This window comes from Gouania willdenowi, chromosome 16 (assembly GCF_900634775.1).
Source record: "Gouania willdenowi chromosome 16, fGouWil2.1, whole genome shotgun sequence".
NCBI classification, from domain to species: Eukaryota; Metazoa; Chordata; class Actinopteri; order Blenniiformes; family Gobiesocidae; genus Gouania; species Gouania willdenowi.
The window spans coordinates 8,145,253-8,166,958 of record NC_041059.1 but is presented as its reverse complement, the minus strand read 5'-3'; the positions used below and the strand labels follow the sequence as shown (position 1 = coordinate 8,166,958).

Sequence of the window (21,706 nt, the reverse complement as noted above, 5' to 3'; positions counted from 1 at the left end):
CAGAATCTTTCCCCCTGAATTACAGCAGAAGAGATTCCAAAAGGCAAAGGAATCACCAACAATGAACCTGAACTTGTGCTGCACACCAAGTGCGATGTACAAACCCTATCCTGATCTTTGCGTTTGGTCAACCGGACCGTCTGTGTGTGTCGTTTCTCACCAGTTAGAAACCTGTGCTCTGCTGAGCCATCGAGACATTGAGTTGGAGGATGAAGAGGCTGAAGAAGTTCCTGTTCTGTGCTTCTGCAATCAAGGTAGGTTCATCATAATATAAGCTATATTTATTTGTAAAAAACAAAACAAAAACAGGGTTATTAAAGAAATTTGCATGTAGAACTTAAAAAAAAATAGCAAATTAAATAAATAACAAACAAAAAAGCAAAATTGTCTCCATAAGGGGCAATAAATCAAATTAATTATTATGAAAAAAAACAAAAACAAATAAAAACCACAAAATGCAAAGAGAAGCTCTGATTGTAATCACATTATCACGAGAAAAGAAAGAAAAAATCATGTTTGCCACTATTCATTTATTTCTCATTTCCATTTTTTAAAGAAAGATACAGTATGTCTTTTTTGTGATACAATCAAATTATTTATTGTGTTTCTGTGGAATTCTGGTGGGATTTTAAGCAATTGTTTTATAGTAATATTAAATAGATTTTGGATTAGAGATTAATTAATTCATATAAAAAGTATTTATGGTTTGCCTTCATCTAGTTTGTTCAGCAAATGATGTTTCATTTTAAACCCATTTTATTGTAGTAGTGTCTGGTACTGGTTTGCTATAAGAATGTCAGTACTGGTTACCATTATGTGTCCACAGTGAGATGTTTTTGTTGTGTTGGTCGTGTTTGTGTGCATCAAACCCCAGTGGGTCTACAGGAAACAGACGGATGAGGCATGAGTCAGCAACAATAGGCCCACATATTAACCCGTTATGTTTATGTGAATTGTGCAGTGCAGTGTTCTTCAACCTTGGGGTTGTGACCCCATGTGGGGTCACCAGGAATTCACTATAGGGTTGCCTGAAATGTCTAGTAATTGATAAGAAAAAAAATTTACTGTTTCAAATTATATATATATATATATATATATATATATTATGATATTATTATTAATAAATAATGATTCTTTACCACACACAATCTAAAAAGTATTCTAATATAAATCTTGTTCAAATAAAATGCAGTATAAAAAATGTTCTGGGGTTGATCGCCTGAAATGTCTCGTAATTGATAAAAAATTACTGATTAAAATTATATTTTCATTTTCTTTTAAATTATTATTTAATTTTTTTTTTTTAAACACATACAATCTCAAATAAAAGTATTTTAATATAAATATAGTTTTTTTAAAAAATGCAATATAAAGATATCTAGGAACAATGTCTCTGGGATCACCTGAAATGTCTAGTAATTGATTAAAAAAAATGACTGATTAAAATTATATTTTCGTTTTTTAAATTATTATAATTTAATCATTTTTCTTCCACACAAAGAAATAAAATAAATAATAAAATGCAGGATACATTTTTTTTTTGGGGTAACCAGAAATTTGTGACAGAATGGGGATTTTTGATTCATGAATAGTAGTTACCATTGATATTGCTAATCTGATTTTCATTTTGAATGTAAATATGTTTTTTCTTATTCTTTATGTTGTGATGACGTTGTCTATGATGCAGCTGATGAGCAGCAGCCAACCAGTGAACCCTCCTTCTGTGTGAGAATCCCCAGCAGACCAAACATCAGTCAACTTAATCCATTATCATCAGACAATCTGGCTCATCAAAGTGATATAATGCCACTTTGTATCCATGGTAACTGTCAGGAATTTCCTAGGATGGGAATGCAGGGATGGGGGTGTGTTCATAGGCAGCCTGTGGTGGAACATTTGGATCCCTGTGCGCTCAAGCCTCCAATTTTATCTCATGCAGGTGAGTGAATGTTAAAAGTTGTCTTGTAAAGGGCATAAAGCATGAGGGGTGTGCATTGCCATGATTCTGCCCATACAATACGATTCACTAAACAATACGACATACATCACAATATTTCGCAACATTTTTTTTTAAACTTACGAGAGCAAGTCAATGGTAAATAACTGTAACTCAAGTACCAATATCAAAAACATGTGGTATGTTTATCAAACTGTCAAATTAAATTAGTCAAAAAAGTTCAACTTTTGTTTCCACAACAGATTCTGATTCTCATAAGTTCTTAAATTATTTTTATTTATTTTTTTAAGTAACCACAGACATCTATAAAAGTGTCCAGTATGTTTAATAAAAATAAAGTGCAAACAACTTCCAAGCTAAAATGTAATGAGGTGTGAGGTAGTTTAACTGGGTCTGATGTGGTTCACTGTGTATGCATTCATTAGCGCAATTAAGTGGTTTTTTCCTGAGAAAACATGATTAAAAAAATCGATTTGGACATTTTTTGGATCGATACGATAATCGTGCTGTGAAATATTGCGATATATCACCGAGTCGATTTTTTTCTTCCAGCCTTAATAAGCTCTGTGAGCTTGAACTGGATGAGACAAATCTAATGGTGGATTCCACTCTTACAAATTAATATGTTTAAATATGTTGGACCATCAAAACAATTGGATAAGAAGACTTTTTTACTTAACCATAATGGAATAAGAAACGATTCAAGTAAGTAACATGAGAAAATATCGGTGAAAGGGGTGAAATATCATGATATATCACAAAATAGTTTTTTTTTCATACACCCTTATAGAGCACACGGGTCACTCAGGGAGTATTGTATATTTTTCCCAACACAACCCAACGGGAAAAGGAATATTTCTATTTGTGTTCCCGCCAACATGATTTCCAAATTATTTTTGTGCTGCGGGACACGACTGTCAAACTTGTGTATTTGCAATTTTTTTTCATCCAATTACATTTAATTATATTTCGTTCGAGGTAAAAGTTATGATTAAAGTAAGAAATCCCATTACATTACATCAGTTTGTAATTCATTCCTAGCAGCGCCACAAAAGTTTGAGCTGCGCAGCACAAAAAAAGTTGTTATACAGCACAAAACAATTTAGGAAATCATGTTGCCACACGTGAAAAATGACATTAAGTCATTTTCGTGATAGTTTTCCAAACTCTGTGTGACTGTGTGGATTTTTTCATTTAGAGTTTATGTTAACAATTGTTTAATTATCAAAAAAAAACAAAAAAAAAACAAGAAAACTCCCTTGTGTGCTTTGCACCACTCATCTATTTTCATACATGCACAGATCCTCGGGTTTAATAAGGTATTATTACTGTATAAATACCAGAAATGTATGCAAAGAGTGAAAGGAAACACATGCTATAATTGTTTGACTCTTATTTCATGCAGTGAGGGCCAACGTGGCTGTGGAAGTTCAGTTGGTGGAAGAGGTTTTTGTTGAGGACACGATCGAAGTCATGTAAGTGTTACTGTGTCAGAATCCTACAAAGCACATTTATTATGTATGCCATAAGGCACATCATATGTGTCAAACTCAAGGCCCGGGGGCAAAATCCGGCCCTTTAGAGAATCAAATTTGTCCCGCAGGATAAAGTCGAAATTATAGAAAACATGAATTATTACATAAAAATACCAAGTAATTCAGTTGTAGATATCTCATCCACAATATTTGCCAGGGCGCACAGTTTTCCCAAGCTTTCATCACATTTTGGCGGTCATTTTTAATCACAAATTGTTAAAAAAAATAATCATCTTTTCCAAAATCCTGCAATTTTGTTAATAAAATTCCACTCATGTTTCTTAAATTGAATAAAGATTACTCACAAACTCAAGGAAATTTAAAGATTGAATATTGTCTGTAACTTCCATTATTTTACATATAATATAAATAATAATAAATAATATTTACAAAAATATAAACGCAACACTTTTGTTTTTGTTCCCATTTTTCATGAGCTGAACTCAAAGATCTAAAACATTTTCTATAAACACAAAAGACCTGTTTTTCTCAAATACTGTTCACAAATGTGTCTAAATGTGTGTTAGTGAGCACTTCTCCTTTGCAGAGATAATCCATCCCACCTCACAGGTGTGGCATATAAAGATGCTGATTAGACAGCATGATTATTGCACAGGTGTGCCTCAGGGTGGCCACAATAAAAGGCCACTCTAAAATGTGCAGTTTTGCTTCATTGAGGGGGAGGGGAATGTTGCTCCACTCCTCTTCACTGGCTGTGCCAAGTTGCTGGATATTGGCAGAAACTGGAACACGCTGTCGTAAACACCGATCCAGAGCATCCCAAACATGCTTAATGTGTGACATGACCAGTGAGTATGCTGGCAATTCAAGAACTGAGATGTTTTCTGCTTCCAGACATTGTGTACAGATGCTTGCAACATGGAACCGTGCATTATATGCTGCAACATGAGGTGATGGTTGCATATGAATGGCACAACAATGAGCCACAGGATCTCGTCACGGTATCTCTGTGCAGTCAAAATGCCATCAATAAAATGCACCTGTGTTTGTTGTCCCTAACATACGCCTGACCATACCATAACCCCACCACCACCATGGGCCACTCCATCCACAACGCTGACATCAGCAAACCACTCACCCACACGACGCCACACACGCTGTCTGCCACCTGCCCTGAACAGTGAAAACCAGGATTCATCCGTGAAGAGAACACCTCTCCAACGTGCCGGATGCCATCGAATGTGAGCATTTGCCCACTCGGTTACGAGGACAAGCTGCAGTCAGGTCAAGATCCCAATGAGGACAACGAGCACGCAGATGAGCTTCCCCGAGACGGTTTCTGACAGTTTGTGCAGAAATGCTTGGTTATGCCAACTGATTGTTGCAACAGCTGTCCGGGTGGCTGGTCTTAGACGATCATGGAGGTGAAGGTCCTGGGCTGGTGTGGTTACATGTGGTCTGCGATTGTGAGGCAGGTTAGATGTACTGCCAAATTCTCTGAAACGCCTTTGGAGACGGTTTATTGTAGAGAAATGAACATTCAATTCACAGGCAACAGCTCTGGTGGACATTCCTGCAGTTAGCATGCCAATAGCACGCTCCCTCAGAACTTGCTACATCTGTGGCATTGTGCTGAGTGATTAAACTGCACATTTTAGAGTGGCCTTTTATTGTGGCCAGCCTGAGGCACACCTGTGCAATAATCATGCTGTCTAATCAGCATCTTGATATGCCACAGCTGTGAGGTGGGATGGATTATCTCTTCAAATGAGAAGTGCTCACTGACAGATTTTTTTGTTAACGTTTGTGAGAAATAGGTCTTTTGTGTTTATAGAAAATGTTTTAGATCTCTGAGTTCAGCTCATAAAAAATGGGAGCAAAAACACAGGTGTTTTGCATTTATATTTTTGTTCAGTGTATATTCATAGGACAAAATAACGTTGACATTGCTCATTTTCGTTTCTAAAGTTTGCGGCCCATTTCAGATGAAACTGGTCCGTATTTGGCCCCTGAACTAAAATGAGTTTGACACCCTTGCTATATAGTATAATTTAGTTTTATGGAATTACAACATGGTTCTCATGTAAGCACACATATAGAGTTTTTTAAAGAGACCGTTATTATTTACTCTTTGCACAGAAGAGAAGACGTTTATGCAGATGACCAGTTTCATCTGGAGATGCTACAGCACGATGAGATCTACTCCACACCAGCCTGATGCAAAGAACAACTCATCATTGCCCACTAATCATCATATCGATCAAATTTACATTTATTTCTATCTATATTTTTGTCTTCAGAGTTATTCAAGTTATCACAATCTGTATATTACCATTATAGTTATATCACTGAGGTTGCTGTAGTCTAGCCTAGAACTGGGAGATTTATCGAAATTACAAAATTGCCCATATCGTATGTATATTTTTTATAGCTAATTTCGTATTAAAGTTTTAGGAAAAGCTGCTTTTGCTACTTCTCTGAAAAAAATGAAAAGCACAGATGGATCACTGACTGTGTTCTAACCCAGACCTTTCCTAAACAAGCCACATTACATAATTCACTCACACGTGCTGTCCCTTACAGGAGAAAAAAAACTAAAGGGACACATATTGTGCAGCTGTTTGCTAATAAATGTGCCTGTGTGGAATTTTGCAAATTTAACCCAAAATTTACTATAAAATTATCAAGATTTATATCGTATATTGCCATTTTGGGAACACATATTGAGATATGAGTTTTGGTCCATATTGCCCAGCCCTAGCCTATCCTAACTGGCATTGGGAAGGAGGCAGAGGGAACCATCTTGGATAGAATAACAGAAACATGACATGCTAACAAGCAGCTATGTAGTGCATCTCTGAACAGCTGATGTGTTGTGTTAAACATGTTCTCTTTTAAAAACATTTTTTTTTCTAAACAGACCTGTTCAGACAGGCTTATGGATGATGTAAATTGAGCAATTTTATCTCAGTGTTTTTAATGTTGTTTTTTTTTTTTTTTTGCTTCATTTGATGTAAAGCACTTTGTGACCTGTCTGTAAAAAGTGCTCTATAAATAAAGTTTACTTCTTTTGAAAAACATAGAAAGTGTCTATTTGTACGGACAACCCCCGGTGCTATAGATACGGTTACCGAAGTACACGTACATAGTATCTTATGTTTAGGGTTAGATTTAGAGTTAGGTAAAGGTTTACGGTTAGGTTTAGTCTTCGTCAAGTGACCTAAACTAGCCAAATAGGGGCGCTGCGTACAGATAGAATGTCAGTACATTGATACGGCAATCGTACAAATAGCCACTGCATTGGTTCAATCGCATTGCTTATTGGAAAATTATGATTTCCTTTGACGTGTTTTACCATCTAAGCAACATATTTAGCTGATAATACTTGAATGCAATCAGTGCTGTAATGTAAGCTCTAACTTTGTACTTAGTTGATACCCCAAATATTTTTTATTAGATAAAATCATAGTGTACGACTCATAGATCAATGAATCAAACATTTACCCCAAAAAGAAAGGAAAAAGGTCAAAATATGGATGTATATCATTATCTGTCATAGAAATTCAATTTTGTTAAAATGTTTGCACAATGCATTGTGGGGTGTGGAATTACGTAAATGGCTGCATAGAATGTTTTTCCTGGGATTCCCTGTGATATCAGAATAAAGTAAAAACACTTCATCCGTCTACGCGACTTCACATCCCACAATGCAATGCACGAAAATGTCAATAAACAGACCATTTACAGAGATGACAACTTACTCTCAAGCTGCAATTTAGACACTTTTCGTTGCTATGTGGAGTAATGCGTTTCGAGACTTTAATCAAAATATAAGGCAAGACAAATGTATTTGTATAGCGCATTTCATGCACAAAGCAACTCAATGTGCTTCACATGATCAAAAAGTGCTACAGAAAACATTCAACAGCTGAAAACCAATAAGAACATTAGAGTCGGCAATAAAACATTTAAAATCATCAGTGAAAACATTTAAAATCAACAAATATCAACAACAACATGACCAAAATATGTTAAATTAATCAAAAATCTCCATCTCAGTCATATGCGGTAGAGAAAAAGTGTGCCTTTACCTTTGATTTAAAAATCCTAGTTGCACTTAGATTGTTGCACCACTATAGCAGGGGTTCTCAACTGGGACCCACATTTTGCCATGGTCATTGAATCGCGACCCACTTTTTTTTTAGAATTCAACCAACCAATTTTAGTGTTTCAAAAATAGATGTTCGAAAAACTCATACATGATTTTTTTTTAAACGGAATTTTACTGTATAACATGTGATTCACAGCATGCTTGTCAAAAAAAAACGCATTTCAAAATAAAAACAAGATTAACATTGAGAAAGAGATTGAGTGTTTAACTGTCTACGACCCACCAGTTATATATCGCTACACGTCATAATCATATACTTTCCTCTACTGATCCCTATTCAGATTTTCATTAACATCTTTAGGGGGTGCACCGTTCCTGGAGGTACTGCAATACCAGGTCGATGCGTGGAGTGGACGGAGCAAGCCCCTATTCCATCTCCCAGTTCCAAAAATCAATTTAATATATGGTCCCCGGATAGGGGACGTATCAGATATTAAACTGATAAGAACAGATACTACACTTGATCTTAGCCAAAAGGCCGAGAAGCGATAACTACCTCTGTTAGAAACAGGGAAGTCATTCCCGACAACCACCTTTAAACTCATGGTTTACAATCAACACGATCACCATCAGAGTCAAAACACCACGCTAACACTAATCTTTAACGTGCACGTTTTCATTTCCTTCGTTCCTCGTGGTAAAAAAACAAAACCACATTTTAGATCAATTCTATGAGCGATGACGTGAGCACAGGACCTTTCTAGACCAATGCAAAGCGAGGAAATGAGCAGCTACAAAAACAAGAGTTTTAATTTAAAAAAACATGACACAAAACGTAAAACACAAACATAAATGGTACATTACGATTTTAAAGTGGACTTTGGGGCACAGATATGACTTATCTGACCGAACGCAGCTAAATAGTTTATCCAGTCTACATTCCCTGTAAGTTCATGTTTTATCGCCATCTAGTGGACAACCAACCATACTCCATCCCACTGCTCAACACAGCCAATGGCACATTATTAAAACGTCAAGTATAAGTAATGTTCAGTAGTAAATATGCATTAAAATGTATAAATAAACAGGACAATCTCACAATAATCATTAATGCAAGTCAGAATAATGTTAACGAGGTGAATGGAGAAAATTTAATAAAGCTTCATACATAAAAAACCAAAAACAACTTATGCATTAATGAGTATCACAATATTTTAAATAAACGTAGTTGCTGACCATAATGCAACATAAAGTAGAAAAATCTCAAAAAAATATTGAGTATTTTTCAATCCAAACAAATGATCAAAAAGGCAAACAGGATATGAAACAGGACATATAACGAAAAAATACAGTGTTACATTTGTTTCATAATTTCTGGTTTCTTGTCAAACAGCTGATGTGTTGTGTTTAACATGTTCTGTTATATACACAATAAAGCATTTATTTAGATTTCAATTTCAAAATGTTTTCATCATTTTGTGTATTTTTGTTATCCTTTGGCATTTTTAGGAGTAATTTTTGTTATCATTGTTGGAGTCATCTTGGGTGTTTCAATTGTTGTTCTGGATATTTTTGTGTATTTCCGTTGGCATTTTGTATATTTCCCTGTTATTATTATTATTTTGTCCTTTTATATATTTTTTCCTGTCATTTTTGTAGAGTCTTCTGTGTTTTAGGAGTGATTTTGTGTATATCTTCTGTTGTTTGGGGTATTTTTATTTATTTTGTGTGGTTTTGGAATTATTTTGTTCATTGATATTGTGGGGCAAACAAAAATAGACAGTGGTCCCTGGGCAGCCAGTTTCCATGTCTGGTTCAATATCACTGGTTATTGGTGAATCAGGATTTCCTTTGACGTGTTTCACCTTATGCAGGCATATTTAGATAATACTTGAATGCAATCAGAGCTGTAACCTAACCTTGTAGTACGTTCTCCCCCGATAAAAAAAAAAACATGAAATTGATTAAATCCTCATAGTATTCATCAATAAATCAACAATATTTACTCAAAAAGAAAGGAAAAGAGTAGAAATTACGGCACGTTTTCGTTTTTTTTAAAAATATATATAATTTCCGACATAGGAACGCCTTTTGTTGAGATTCTCGCGCCTTGCATTGTGGAATAACGAGTTTTGCTTCAGTCCTACCGTGATTTCTTGTTTTTGTTCACCATAAATTAAACACTGATTGATATCATTTTGTTTTAGTTTGTTTCCGGATGACATAAAAACATTTCTATAATAGACCCGCCTCCGGGACTTCACATCCCACAACGCAATGCGTGAAAATGCCGAATAATTGACCATATCAAAAGAAAATACATACTCTCAAACGGCAATTTATACAACTATCGATAATTTGAGGAGTAACGCATTTTGACTCTTTCAACAAAATAATATACACTACTTCATAATCTACATTTATGCTTTGAAGAACTCAGATGTTTCATTGACATGTTTAGGGGGTGCACCGTTCCTGGAGGTACTGCAATACCAGGTCGATGCGTGGAGTGGACGGAGCAAGCCCCTATTCCATCTCCCAGTTCCAAAAATCAATTTAATATATGGTCCCCGGATAGGGGACGTATCAGATATTAAACTGATAAGAACAGATACTACACTTGATCTTAGCCAAAAGGCCGAGAAGCGATAACTACCTCTGTTAGAAACAGGGAAGTCATTCCCGACAACCACCTTTAAACTCATGGTTTACAATCAACACGCTCACCATCAGAGTCAAAACACCACGCTAACACTAATCTTTAACGTGCACGTTTTCATTTCCTTCGTTCCTCGTGGTAAAAAAACAAAACCACATTTTAAATCAATTCTATGAGCGATGACGTGAGCACAGGACCTTTCTAGACCAATGCAAAGCGAGGAAATGAGCAGCTACAAAAACAAGAGTTTTAATTAAAGAAAACATGACACAAAACGTAAAACACAAACATAAATGGTACATTACGATTTTAGAGTGGACTTTGGGGCACAGATATGAATTATCTGACCGAACGTAGCTAAAATAGTTTATCCAGTCTACATTCCCTGTAAGTTCATGTTTGATCGCCATCTAGTGGACAACCAACCATACTCCATTCCACTGCTCAACACAGCCAATGGCACATTATTAAAACGTCAAGTATAAGTAATGTTCAGTAGTAAATATGCATTAAAATGTAATAAATAAACAGGACAATCTCACAATAATCATTAATACAAGTCAGAATAATGTTAACGAGGTGAATGGAGAAATTTGAGTAAAGCTTCATATATAAAAAACCAAAAACAACTTATGCATTAATGAGTATCACAATATTTTAAATAAACGTAGTTGCTGACCATAATGTAACATAAAGTAGAAAAATCTCAAAAAAATATTGAGTATTTTTCAATCCAAACAAATGATCAAAAAGGCAAACAGGATATGAAACAGGACATATAACGAAAAAATACAGTGTTACATTTGTTTCATAATTTCTGGTTTCTTGTCAAACAGCTGATGTGTTGTGTTTAACATGTTCTGTTATATACACAATAAAGCATTTATTTAGATTTCAATTTCAAAATGTTTTCATCATTTTGTGTATTTTTGTTATCCTTTGGCATTTTTAGGAGTAATTTTTGGTATCATTTTTGGAGTCATCTTGGGTGTTTCAATTGTTGTTCCGGATATTTTTGTGTATTTCCGTTGGCATTTTATATATTTCCCTGTTATTATTATTATTATTTTGTCCTTTTATATATATTTTCCTGTCATTTCTGTGTTTTAGGAGTGATTTTGTGTATATCTGCTGTTGTTTGGTGTATTTTTATTTATTTTGTGTGGTTTTGGAATTATTTTGTTCATTAATATTGTGGGGCAAACAAAAATAGACAGTGGTCCCTGGGCAGCCAGTTTCCATGTCTGGTTCAATATCACTGGTTATTGGTGAATCAGGATTTCCTTTGACGTGTTTCACCTTATGCAGGCATATTTAGATAATACTTGAATGCAATCAGAGCTGTAACCTAACCTTGTAGCACGTTCTCCCCCGATAGAAAAAAAAAAAAACATGTATTTGATTAAATCCTCATAGTATTCATCAATAAATCAACAATATTTCCTCAAAAAGAAAGGAAAAGAGTAGAAATTACGGCACGTTTTTGTTTTTTTTAATAAAAAAATATAATTTCCGCCATAGGAACGCCTTTTGTTGAGATTCTCGCGCCTTGCATTGTGGAATAACGAGTTTTGCTTCAGTCCTGCCGTGATTTTTTGTTTTTGTTCACCATAAAAAAGACACTGATCGGTATCATTTTGTTTTAGTTTGTTTCCGGATGACATAAAAACATTTCTATAATACACCCGCCCCCGCGACTTCACATCCCACAATGCAATGCGTGAAAATGCCGAATAACTGACCGTTTCAAAAAAAATTACATAATCTCATGCGGCAAATTAGACACTTATCGTTACTTTGAGGAGCAGTGCATTTAGACTCTTTCATCAAAATATTATACAATGCTTCATACTCTACATTAATGCTTTGGAGAACTTATATGTTTCATTGACATCTTTAGGGGGTGCACCGTTCCTGGAGGTACTGCAATACCAGGTCGATGCGTGGAGTGGACGGAGCAAGCCCCTATTCCATCTCCCAGTTCCAAAAATCAATTTAATATATGGTCCCCGGATAGGGGACGTATCAGATATTAAACTGATAAGAACAGATACTACACTTGATCTTAGCCAAAAGGCCGAGAAGCGATAACTACCTCTGTTAGAAACAGGGAAGTCATTCCCGACAACAACCTTTAAACTTATGGTTTACAAGCAACACGATCACCATCAGAGTCAAAACACCACGCTAACACTAATCTTTAACGTGCACGTTTTCATTTCCTTCGTTCCTCGTGGTAACTAAAACGGAACCACATTTTAGATCAATTCTATGAGCGATGACGTGAGCACAGGACCTTTCTAGACCAATGCAAAGCGAGGAAATGAGCAGCTACAAAAACAAGAGTTTTAATTTAAGAAAACATGACACAAAACGTAAAACACAAACATAAATGGTACATTACGATTTTAGAGTGGACTTTGGGGCACAGATATGACTTATCTGACCGAACGTAGCTAAAATAGTTTATCCAGTCTACATTCCCTGTAAGTTCATGTTTTATCGCCATCTAGTGGACAACCAACCATACTCCATTCCACTGCTCAACACAGCCAATGGCACATTATTAAAACGTCAAGTATAAGTAATGTTCAGTAGTAAATATGCATTAAAATGTATAAATAAACAGGACAATCTCACAATAATCATTAATGCAAGTCAGAATAATGTTAACGAGGTGAAAGGAGAAATTTGAATAAAACTTCATACATAAAAAACCAAAAAACAACTTATGCATTAATGAGTATCACAATATTTTAAATAAACGTAGTTGCTGACCATAATGTAACAAAAAATAGACAAAAGCTCAAAGATATATTGAGTATTTTTCAATCCAAACAAATGATCAAAAAGGCAAACAGGATATCAAACAGGACATATAACGAAAAAATACAGTGTTACATTTGTTTCATAATTTCTGGTTTCTTGTCAAACAGCTGATGTGTTGTGTTTAACATGTTCTGTTATATACAAAATAAAGTATTTATTTATATTTCAATTTCAAAATGTTTTCATCATTTTGTGTATTTTTGTTATCCTTTGGCATTTTTAGGAGTAATTTTTGGAGTCATCTTGGGTGTTTCAATTGTTCAATGTAAGTTAATGTTTTATCGCCATCTAGTGGACAACCAACCATACTCCATTTCTCCAACAGTACATGTTTGCACAGCCGAAAACCATACACAACCTTATTAAAAATGTAAAGTATGAGTAATGTTCAATCCTAAATAAGCATTAAAAAATTAATCATTAAACAGGTCAATCTCACAATAGCCACTAATACAAGTCAGAATAATGTTAATAACGTGAATGGAGAAATTTGAACAAGACTTCATACATAAAAACCCAAAAGCAACTCATGTATAATATGCAGTATGTTAAACTAACAAGGATTTGTCGCAAACAAATATGGGTATGAAACAACAATTTAAATAAACATAGCTGCTGACCATAACCAAAATTGGACGAAAACCCAAAGTTTACTGAGTATTTTTCCATGTAAATAGATGGTAAAAAAGACAATATAAAACAGGATAAAGAACGAAATCATCACAACTTTAGTTAGTGAGCCCTAAAAGTCACATTTCTGAGTAGCTCAACCAAACCTGTTCCATTAGCTTCCATGCTAACTTCGAAACAAGTTCATTTTAATCATAGATAAACACCAGCTGCTCAAAACCAGGATTTCATATTATTAGCAAATCTTTTTTATTAAATCATTCTTGAGAAGTAAGTTTAAATAATACTTACAATATCAGCAAGCGTGCTTTTCCAGCATAGTATTGATGAATAATCCTAAAGGAAACATCTTAAACTTCGTTGTCAAGTGGATAATTGCTAGGACTATCCAAAGTTGCAGGCATGCACATATTTTACAGCATTATTTTACAATTAAACTACAAAAGAAACCAAAAAACTTTGCATAAGCTTCACATTAATTTAATTTTCCAATATTTGATTGGTTTTAAAGCAAATATTTTCTTGTAAATAACATTTTTTATTCGTTTAGTTTGCCTCTTGCGCAAGATTTCCAGTGTGTTTGTAGCTTATGTAAAACACAGCACGAAGTGGACTACAACTACCAGGGTGAATCACTTCCGCTCTATAGTGACGTCATCACATCGCGCACTGTGTCCGCCTCGAAACATTTGATAAACGACGGTTCAGGACGAAATTATGTCTGATTTGGACAACGAAGCTATCGACATGGATTCATGTCCACCAATGACTCTCCAGGAGCGTCTGGACTTTATCCACGAACTGTCAGAGTTCACAGAAAACTACCAAAAACAGTTGGACGACATTATGCAAACGATGGGATGGTCGGCTGAATACAAAAAGGTACGTATGCGTGTCGGTCTTTCCTCTTAAAAAAGAAAAGAAAAACACTATAATTACACATAATAGAAAACATGACCAAACACCAGATTAGCAGAGGCGTAAGCGATCCTCAACTGCCGACAGCTTGTCAAAAAAAAAAAAATAAATAAATAAATACTTAATGTCTCTCATGTTGGACTTGTCTTTTATTTTGAAAGACACTTTTCTATTGACAGGCAAGCTGTGAAATGCATGTTGCACATGAAAATATGAAGATTTATGCTTTTAAAAAGATTACATATTTTTTGAAAAACAAAATTTGGTTGGTTGATTTCTTAAAAATAAGTCCCAGGGTAAGACCAGTTGAGAACTCCTGGTGTTAACAATTCTGATATGTCTTACTCAATGTATCTTACTGTTTCTTGATTTACATGATTTTTCTAAACAAAAGTAGCTCAATAAAATAGTACTCAATTAAAAGTTAAAAAATAAAATAAAAATTGCTGCTAAATGTATGAACTCTAAAACAGTGCCTTTCCTTTTGTGCCATGTGGGTAAAAACATAATGGGGAGAAACCACAACCTGAACCAAAGAAAGATCAGAAATGGACGACTAAGAAAATAACATATGGATTATGTTCAATGTGCATTCATCATAAACTGAGGACCTAAAATTGGGACAGTACTGTGGTTTAAGGTACCTTTTTAACAATAAACTCTTACAAACACCCACTGATGAACTAACATATTGCATTTGATTGTTGTCTGCTCATTTCATTTTCTTGTAGTTTCACAATGTCCATTGATCATTTTTAAAACAAAACAAAAAATTACTCAGTAATGGATGGGTGTAGAAATGTAACACATTACTTCTTTTAAAACATACTTAAGTACAATTAAAATGACTGACTTAGAAATATACTAAAAAAAAAAGTACAAGTAACCATAAAAGCAACTCAATTACAGTAATAACGTGTGTACTTGTAATCATTTACTTTCACCTCTGTAGATTAGTATTAATAAGGGAACAAACAGCAGATTAGTGTAAAAAATATACTTTATCATCCACACATTTCTAGGTAAAATTACTTAATTTTTCCATCCTTGTAATTTTAGGAACCAATGGAGCAGTGTCCTTATGATCCCAACCACAGCGTCCCAGTCCGGACAATGGAAAGACACAAAGCCGCCTGCAGGCTCCGTAAGATGGGATACTCAGAAGAAGAGCAGGTGACAGCTTGATCAATTTTCCTTACCCGTGTGTGAGAGAAAGTCTTCGACTTGTGTCAAACTCAAGACGCGGGGGTCAAATCCGGCCCTTTGGAGCTTCCAATTCGACCTTCAGGACAAAGTAAAAATGACAGAGAAAACATGAATCATTGTGTGAATGAACCTGAACAATATTTGCAAGGGCTCACAGTTTTCTTGGTGCTTATATCTCATGATTGAAGTCATTTTTAATGTCAAACTGTTGAAAAACTCTAAATTCTTACAAAATCCTTCAATTTTCCTCAAACTTTACATAATATTTCTCTTAATTAAATAGAAATTGTTCACAAAAACTAGGAAATTTAAAGTGAAGATCCTGTTGGGACTGATATCTGTCACTTTTTGTTTGGAAATGGTCAGTTTCTGACATATTTAGTATTTTATGTATACGTAGATGTGCAAACTAGGGAACAATAATGTTGAAATTACTTGTTTTCCCGCATAAAATCATCTGTGTCCCACTTGAGATCAAACTGCTCCATATTTGGCCCCTGAACTAAAATGAGTTTGACACTTCTTGTCTACGACGTCAGACTGAAAAAATAAAAAAAAATCACGATTCGTTTTGATTATAAATTAAATTTAAACTTCAGGGTTTTTTAATGACTCTCATAATGTTCCATGTTTTACAGGCAGAGATGTACGACCCATCTGTGTGTTATGAAAACACAAAAGTGAGAACCTTTACAATGGGTGAGGATTCTTTTTTTTATTCTTATAAGGCAGTTTAATGTTATGTAAGCCCGTTGTGTTCAGATTAATATAAATGTTTGGCTTTATCTTCAGGTTCCTTTTTTTTTTTTTTTTTAGCTTTGTTGTCGTTTTTTTGCAGACAAATCCACTCAGCATCAGGTGATCTCACAGGCCAGATCTGCAGCACCGCTGATGAAAATGGAGGGAGTTTTCTGGCAAGGTATTATCTTTTTTATTTTTGGTTTGTTAAACCACCCCAGGGAAGTTAGTATCTCATGGTGCAAAGGCACAACAATAATCTAATGTTTTACTCAAATTCAAGAGTCAAATCCATCACTAGGTGTCACAAGAGAATAACATACTGTAAATTCTGATACTTATCATAATGGGAATGATTGACAGCAGAAGAAGAAGCTTCCAACATGGATGTCAGAAATAAAATAAGTTTTAGACAAAAATTGGATTCAGATGTCATAAGTTGTTGTTTTTATTTTTACATTACTGTTACTGGCCAAAATGTTTTCATTGCATTGAAAATAGTTTTTGCAAATATTCCATAAAAAGTCAGTAATTTTTGTAGTTTTGCTGCAGATAAAAATGATCAAACAGCACAAAGGGGCCAAGCCTTTCCGTGCGACTCGGCCCCCAGGTTTTGGAGAGCCCATGGACCCCCTATGAATGTGACCTAGTATGAACGTGACCCCCTATGAACGTGGCCCCTTATGAATGTGACCTAGTATGAACGTGGCTCCCTATGAACGTGGCCCCTTATGAATGTGACCTAGTATGAACGTGGCTCCCTATGAACGTGGCCCCTTATGAATGTGACCTAGTATGAACGTGACCCCTTATGAACGTGGCCCCTTATGAACGTGGCCCCTCATGAACGTGACCCCCCTATGAACGTGGCTCCTTATGAACGTGACCCACCTATGAACGTGACCCCCCTACGAACGTGACCCCCTACGAACGTGACCCCCTATGAACGTGATCCCCCTACGAACGTGGAGACAATGGTAGAATCAGCAAAGAATTCATACAGTGATGATGTCATAAGAGCCAATACACTCCCAGCTAAATGCATTGACCTTAGTTATAGCGCTATAACATGGTTCCACAGTTTTGCATTTAAATTGTAAAAGACAGTTTTTATAAAGTTTCCATGCCAATCACAGTTACAAAGTCAATTATCTGAACTCGATTACAATTGCATCATGATCACAACTGCAACAGATTTTTTAATTGTAATTAATGATCAATTATGCAATTACAATTGACCCCCAACCCTGGTGTTTGTGTATAGACATTATTTGTATGTTATATGTGGTTTATGTGTGATCATTAATCATTATCCATTAGTAAATCCTATCTGGTGCTCCATCAGGTCAGTACTCGGGGCAGCCCATTGACGTGCCACAGAACCACAAGCGGGCCTTGTGCGACTTGACCGTCGCTGACCGATTGGCTCTGTACGACCATGTGATCAACACCCTAAACCAACAAAAGGAAGCCGCCGCCTCCTCCAGCAATGATGATCTATATGTCGATTTGGTGTCTAAATTACAGAAAGGCAAGTGAGACGACGGAACAATAAAGTCATTCTTCTACTGAAGCCTCTCTGACAGGCTGTGGAACAGTGGAGTGTGTTCAGTGATGTGTGGTTGTGAGCAGGTGATCAACAAAATGAACCAAGGACTCACCTGGAGCTGATGGCAGAGATGAGGGACTACAAGAGACGACGTCAGTCCTACAGAGCCAAAAACGTTCACATCACCAAGAAATCCTACACCGAGGTGAGCCGTTCACACACGCCTGTGGTTTAATCTTTCACAATATGAACATTTAGGACAAAGGTGTCAAACTCATTTTAGTTCAGGGGCCAAATACCAAAGTGGGACACAGATTATAAGCAGGGAAACGAGCAATTCCACCAATAAATGATATGTAAAGTATGGAAGGCAACGACAATATTCAAGCAATAAATAACAGCTATCAGTTCCTGCAGGATATTCACCTTTTTCTTGAGCTTGTGACCAAATTTTATTTAATTTTGGGAAATTTTATAATGTGATTTGAGGAAAATTGCAGCATTTAAGAGTTCTTTCAACAATTTGGGATTTTAAAAAAATTACTGCGTGTGATATAAGCACAGGAAAACTGAGCCCTGCAAATATTGCGGAGTTTCATTGAATTTGTGTATCTGGAGGGACTGAATTACTTGATATTTTACACATTGATTCATGTTTGCTGTCGTTTTCACTTTTTCCTGCGGCCCAAATTGGAAGCTCTAAAGGACCAGATTTGGCCCTCGGGCCTTGAGTTTGACACATGCGATTTAGGACGTCTGATCTTTTTCATGTCCGAGCTTTGTTTTGTCTCTACTGCAAAATGTAAGATTTTAGAACATATTATTAGTCACGTATCAGAAATCAGCTCAGCATATTTAGTAGGGGTGTGCATGTCACAATATGATATACCCCAATTCTAAACAATACCATATATATCGCAATATTGCTAATTTCACCTTTACAAGTATAAAATGGTATGAAATATACTGTATTCCATTTTTTTTAAAACTTGCGAGAACAAATAAATGGTAACTAACTATAATTCAAGTATCAATATCAAAAACTAGTGATATGTTAATTAACATATCAAATCACATTTTTCAAAAAGTTTAACTTTTGCTTGTACAAAAGATTCTGATTCTGTTAAGTTCTTAAATTCTATAAAATAGTAACCACATACATTTATAAAAAGTGCCCAGTATGTTTTATGAAAATAAAGTGCAATCAACTTCCAAACTATAATGCATTGATCACATGGTGACCCACACGTAGTGTCCGGGCGTTTACGTGCTATGCATATGTTAGTGGAATTAAATGGGTTTGTTTTTTGTTAAAAACATGATTTAAAAAAATTGATTTGAACAATTTTTTGGATCGATACGATTATCGTGCGGTTAAAATATTGCGATATATCACCAAATCGATTTTTTTCTCAACTCAACAAAGTTTGCTGAAATGTTCATATGCATTCATTAAAGCTGTAAGAAGTTAAAATATGAATGTAAGATACTAATTTAGGATACTTTTTGTGTAAAGTTAGACAAAACTCTCCGTATACACACAAAGATCAAAAAAGTGATCGCTGCTGTTGTTTTGCAGGTGATCCGAGAGGTGATCAGTGTCCATTCTGAGCAACTGTCCAGGCAGTGGAAAGAGGAAGCAGATGAAGAGGTGGCAGCAACATCTGGACACTCTCCCCCCCAGCGGTTAGTTAAACTCAAAAAACATTTTTCACAATCGTGACCTAATTAGGAATGATGGATGTAATTGGTTCTTTGTTGATCAGGCGTTTCCAGGAGGAACGACGCTCAGCTTCCTCTGAGTCACGTCACTCGCATGGAAAACGCCATCGCAGTCGAGAACGAAGTCATGACAGAGAGAAGAGGAAGAAGAAGAAGAAGAGAGAGCGGTAAAAATATATATGTTTTTTAATTTTTTTATTTTTCTGTGTTTTTGTTCGAATAATCACACAAAGTTATACAACACAATTTGATAGATAAACAATGAAGTAAATGGATGCCTGTGGTCTTTACGAGTCCTCTATCTTAAAACAAAAGTCAGAGAAATTTTTAAGAAAGTAAATAAAAATAAACCTGGAAAAACAGAGAATAAAATCCTTTAATTTTCTCAAAAATCGACAGTGCACCTTATGTATGAAATTAATATGTCAAAATGTTTTAGTACAACTATGAAGCTGCACCGCTCGATGGAATTTTGGCGCCGTAGTCAGGCTCCTCGTGGAGTGATATGTACAGTACTGTGCTTCAACCTACTGAACTGAAAAAGTGAGTGTAATGTTCTATATTTTATGTGTTAAACCTGAACAACGTTGAGTTATTGTTAATGAGTTGAATAAAGTTTGACTTATCTGACTATTTTGTTTTACTTAATGAGCCTTAATAATAATAATAATAATAATAATAATAATAATAATAAACAGGTGCGCCTTATGTATGAAAATAGACCCGGTCAGACCCATTCATTGATAGTGCGCCTTATAATCTGGTGCGTCTTATAGTCTGAAAAATACAGTACATAATTTTATATATCAGAATTAGAAAAAGTTTTATTTGCCAATAAAACAATACAAGGAATTTAACTTGGTACAAAGAACAAAAAAACAAACCAAAAACAATAATAATAAAAATATAAAGGATAAAAGATGGATATATACATATACATAAGTGCTCAACATACGACACATACAAGTTAAAATTTACAATAGTTGTACTCATTCTCTTACAAATTAAACTTTGATGAGAAAGAATGGTATAATTTGATGTCAATGTATTTTTGAGGATTTTTTGTTTAGTTTTTTTGTTCATTCTCTCTTCTTTTTTTTTTTTTTAAAGTTCAGTCTTGTTTTACACATATTTGGTCATTTCGTCACGTACGTAAGCGTAAAATTTAGTAAATAAAGACAACACATTTTACAGTTTCTTTCCATGCAGATTTTTTAATAAAAAGTTTTTAAAGCAAGTGAAAATGTAGCTTTTGGAGACTATAAATAAACCATGAATCGACTAGAATTTAACGGACTAAAATTGAGCTCATTTTAAATGTTTGAAGTGTGTTAAGGATGTTGGAGGTAATTATTGTGCATTTTTCCAGGGATTCTCGTTCCCCTGACGAGCACCACCATGAGCGAAAGAAGAAAAAGAAGAAGAAAGACGACAGAGAGAAGCACAAGTGAGAAACACTGTTAAAGTTAAAGACCATGAGCCTGAGGTCATGGATCACCACAGGGTCAAAGGTCACCGGCTTGGTCTTTGCTGTTCCTCTTCACATTGTTAGTTTGCAAAGCTTTTTTTTTTTTTAGGAAAACTGGAATATGTTATTTTCCCCACACAGTTTTACATTTTGGTGTGTTTTGTAAAATCTCTCAAGGAAAATAAAACTGTTATAAAAATGTGCATCTCATTCTTTAAGGAAATAAAAAAAACTTAGAGCTTGAAAAAAAGTTGAGCTTATGCTACACATTTTGATTTAAATCAGTGAATTCACTTGTCAGGGTTGGAGTCAATTATAATTGTAATAGCATAAATGATCATGATTGTAATTTTAAAAAATTGTCGCTGTCATTAAATTGTAATAGAGATTAATTAGATAATTGACTTTGTAACTGTAATTGCC

The 21,706-nt window shown here is 35.1% G+C and overlaps 1 protein-coding gene and 3 non-coding genes across 4 annotated transcripts; 1 reads left to right on the top strand and 3 right to left on the bottom strand.

The window, feature by feature from the left end:
* Positions 1 to 7,923: 7,923 nt before the first annotated feature.
* Positions 7,924 to 8,114, bottom strand: LOC114478667 (U2 spliceosomal RNA). The gene has a single exon (XR_003675890.1). It is a non-coding gene; the product is annotated as a U2 spliceosomal RNA (small nuclear RNA).
* Positions 8,115 to 10,023: 1,909 nt separating this feature from the next.
* On the bottom strand, positions 10,024 to 10,214 carry LOC114478666 (U2 spliceosomal RNA). Its single transcript, XR_003675889.1, has one exon. It is a non-coding gene; the product is annotated as a U2 spliceosomal RNA (small nuclear RNA).
* Positions 10,215 to 12,121: 1,907 nt separating this feature from the next.
* LOC114478665 (U2 spliceosomal RNA) lies at positions 12,122 to 12,312 on the bottom strand. Its single transcript, XR_003675888.1, has one exon. It is a non-coding gene; the product is annotated as a U2 spliceosomal RNA (small nuclear RNA).
* Positions 12,313 to 14,335: 2,023 nt separating this feature from the next.
* On the top strand, positions 14,336 to 21,409 carry snrnp48 (small nuclear ribonucleoprotein 48 (U11/U12)). Its single transcript, XM_028471319.1, has 9 exons — positions 14,336 to 14,564; positions 15,660 to 15,773; positions 16,445 to 16,505; positions 16,645 to 16,725; positions 17,890 to 18,075; positions 18,177 to 18,298; positions 19,673 to 19,779; positions 19,860 to 19,982; positions 21,185 to 21,409. The coding sequence occupies exons 1-9, from the start codon at positions 14,400 to 14,402 to the stop codon at positions 21,264 to 21,266; spliced, it is 1,041 nt and encodes a 346-aa protein (XP_028327120.1). The 5' UTR covers positions 14,336 to 14,399; the 3' UTR covers positions 21,267 to 21,409.
* Positions 21,410 to 21,706: the final 297 nt, after the last annotated feature.

Bases quoted from the DNA above. Each gene is read 5' to 3' on its own strand.
- snrnp48 (XM_028471319.1), top strand. From the start codon at position 14,400: ATGTCTGATTTGGACAACGAAGCTATCGACATGGATTCATGTCCACCA. The intron at 14,565-15,659 runs GTACGTATGCGT...TTGTAATTTTAG, and splicing joins GGTCGGCTGAATACAAAAAG to GAACCAATGGAGCAGTGTCC. The intron at 18,076-18,176 runs GCAAGTGAGACG...GGTTGTGAGCAG, and splicing joins GGTGTCTAAATTACAGAAAG to GTGATCAACAAAATGAACCA.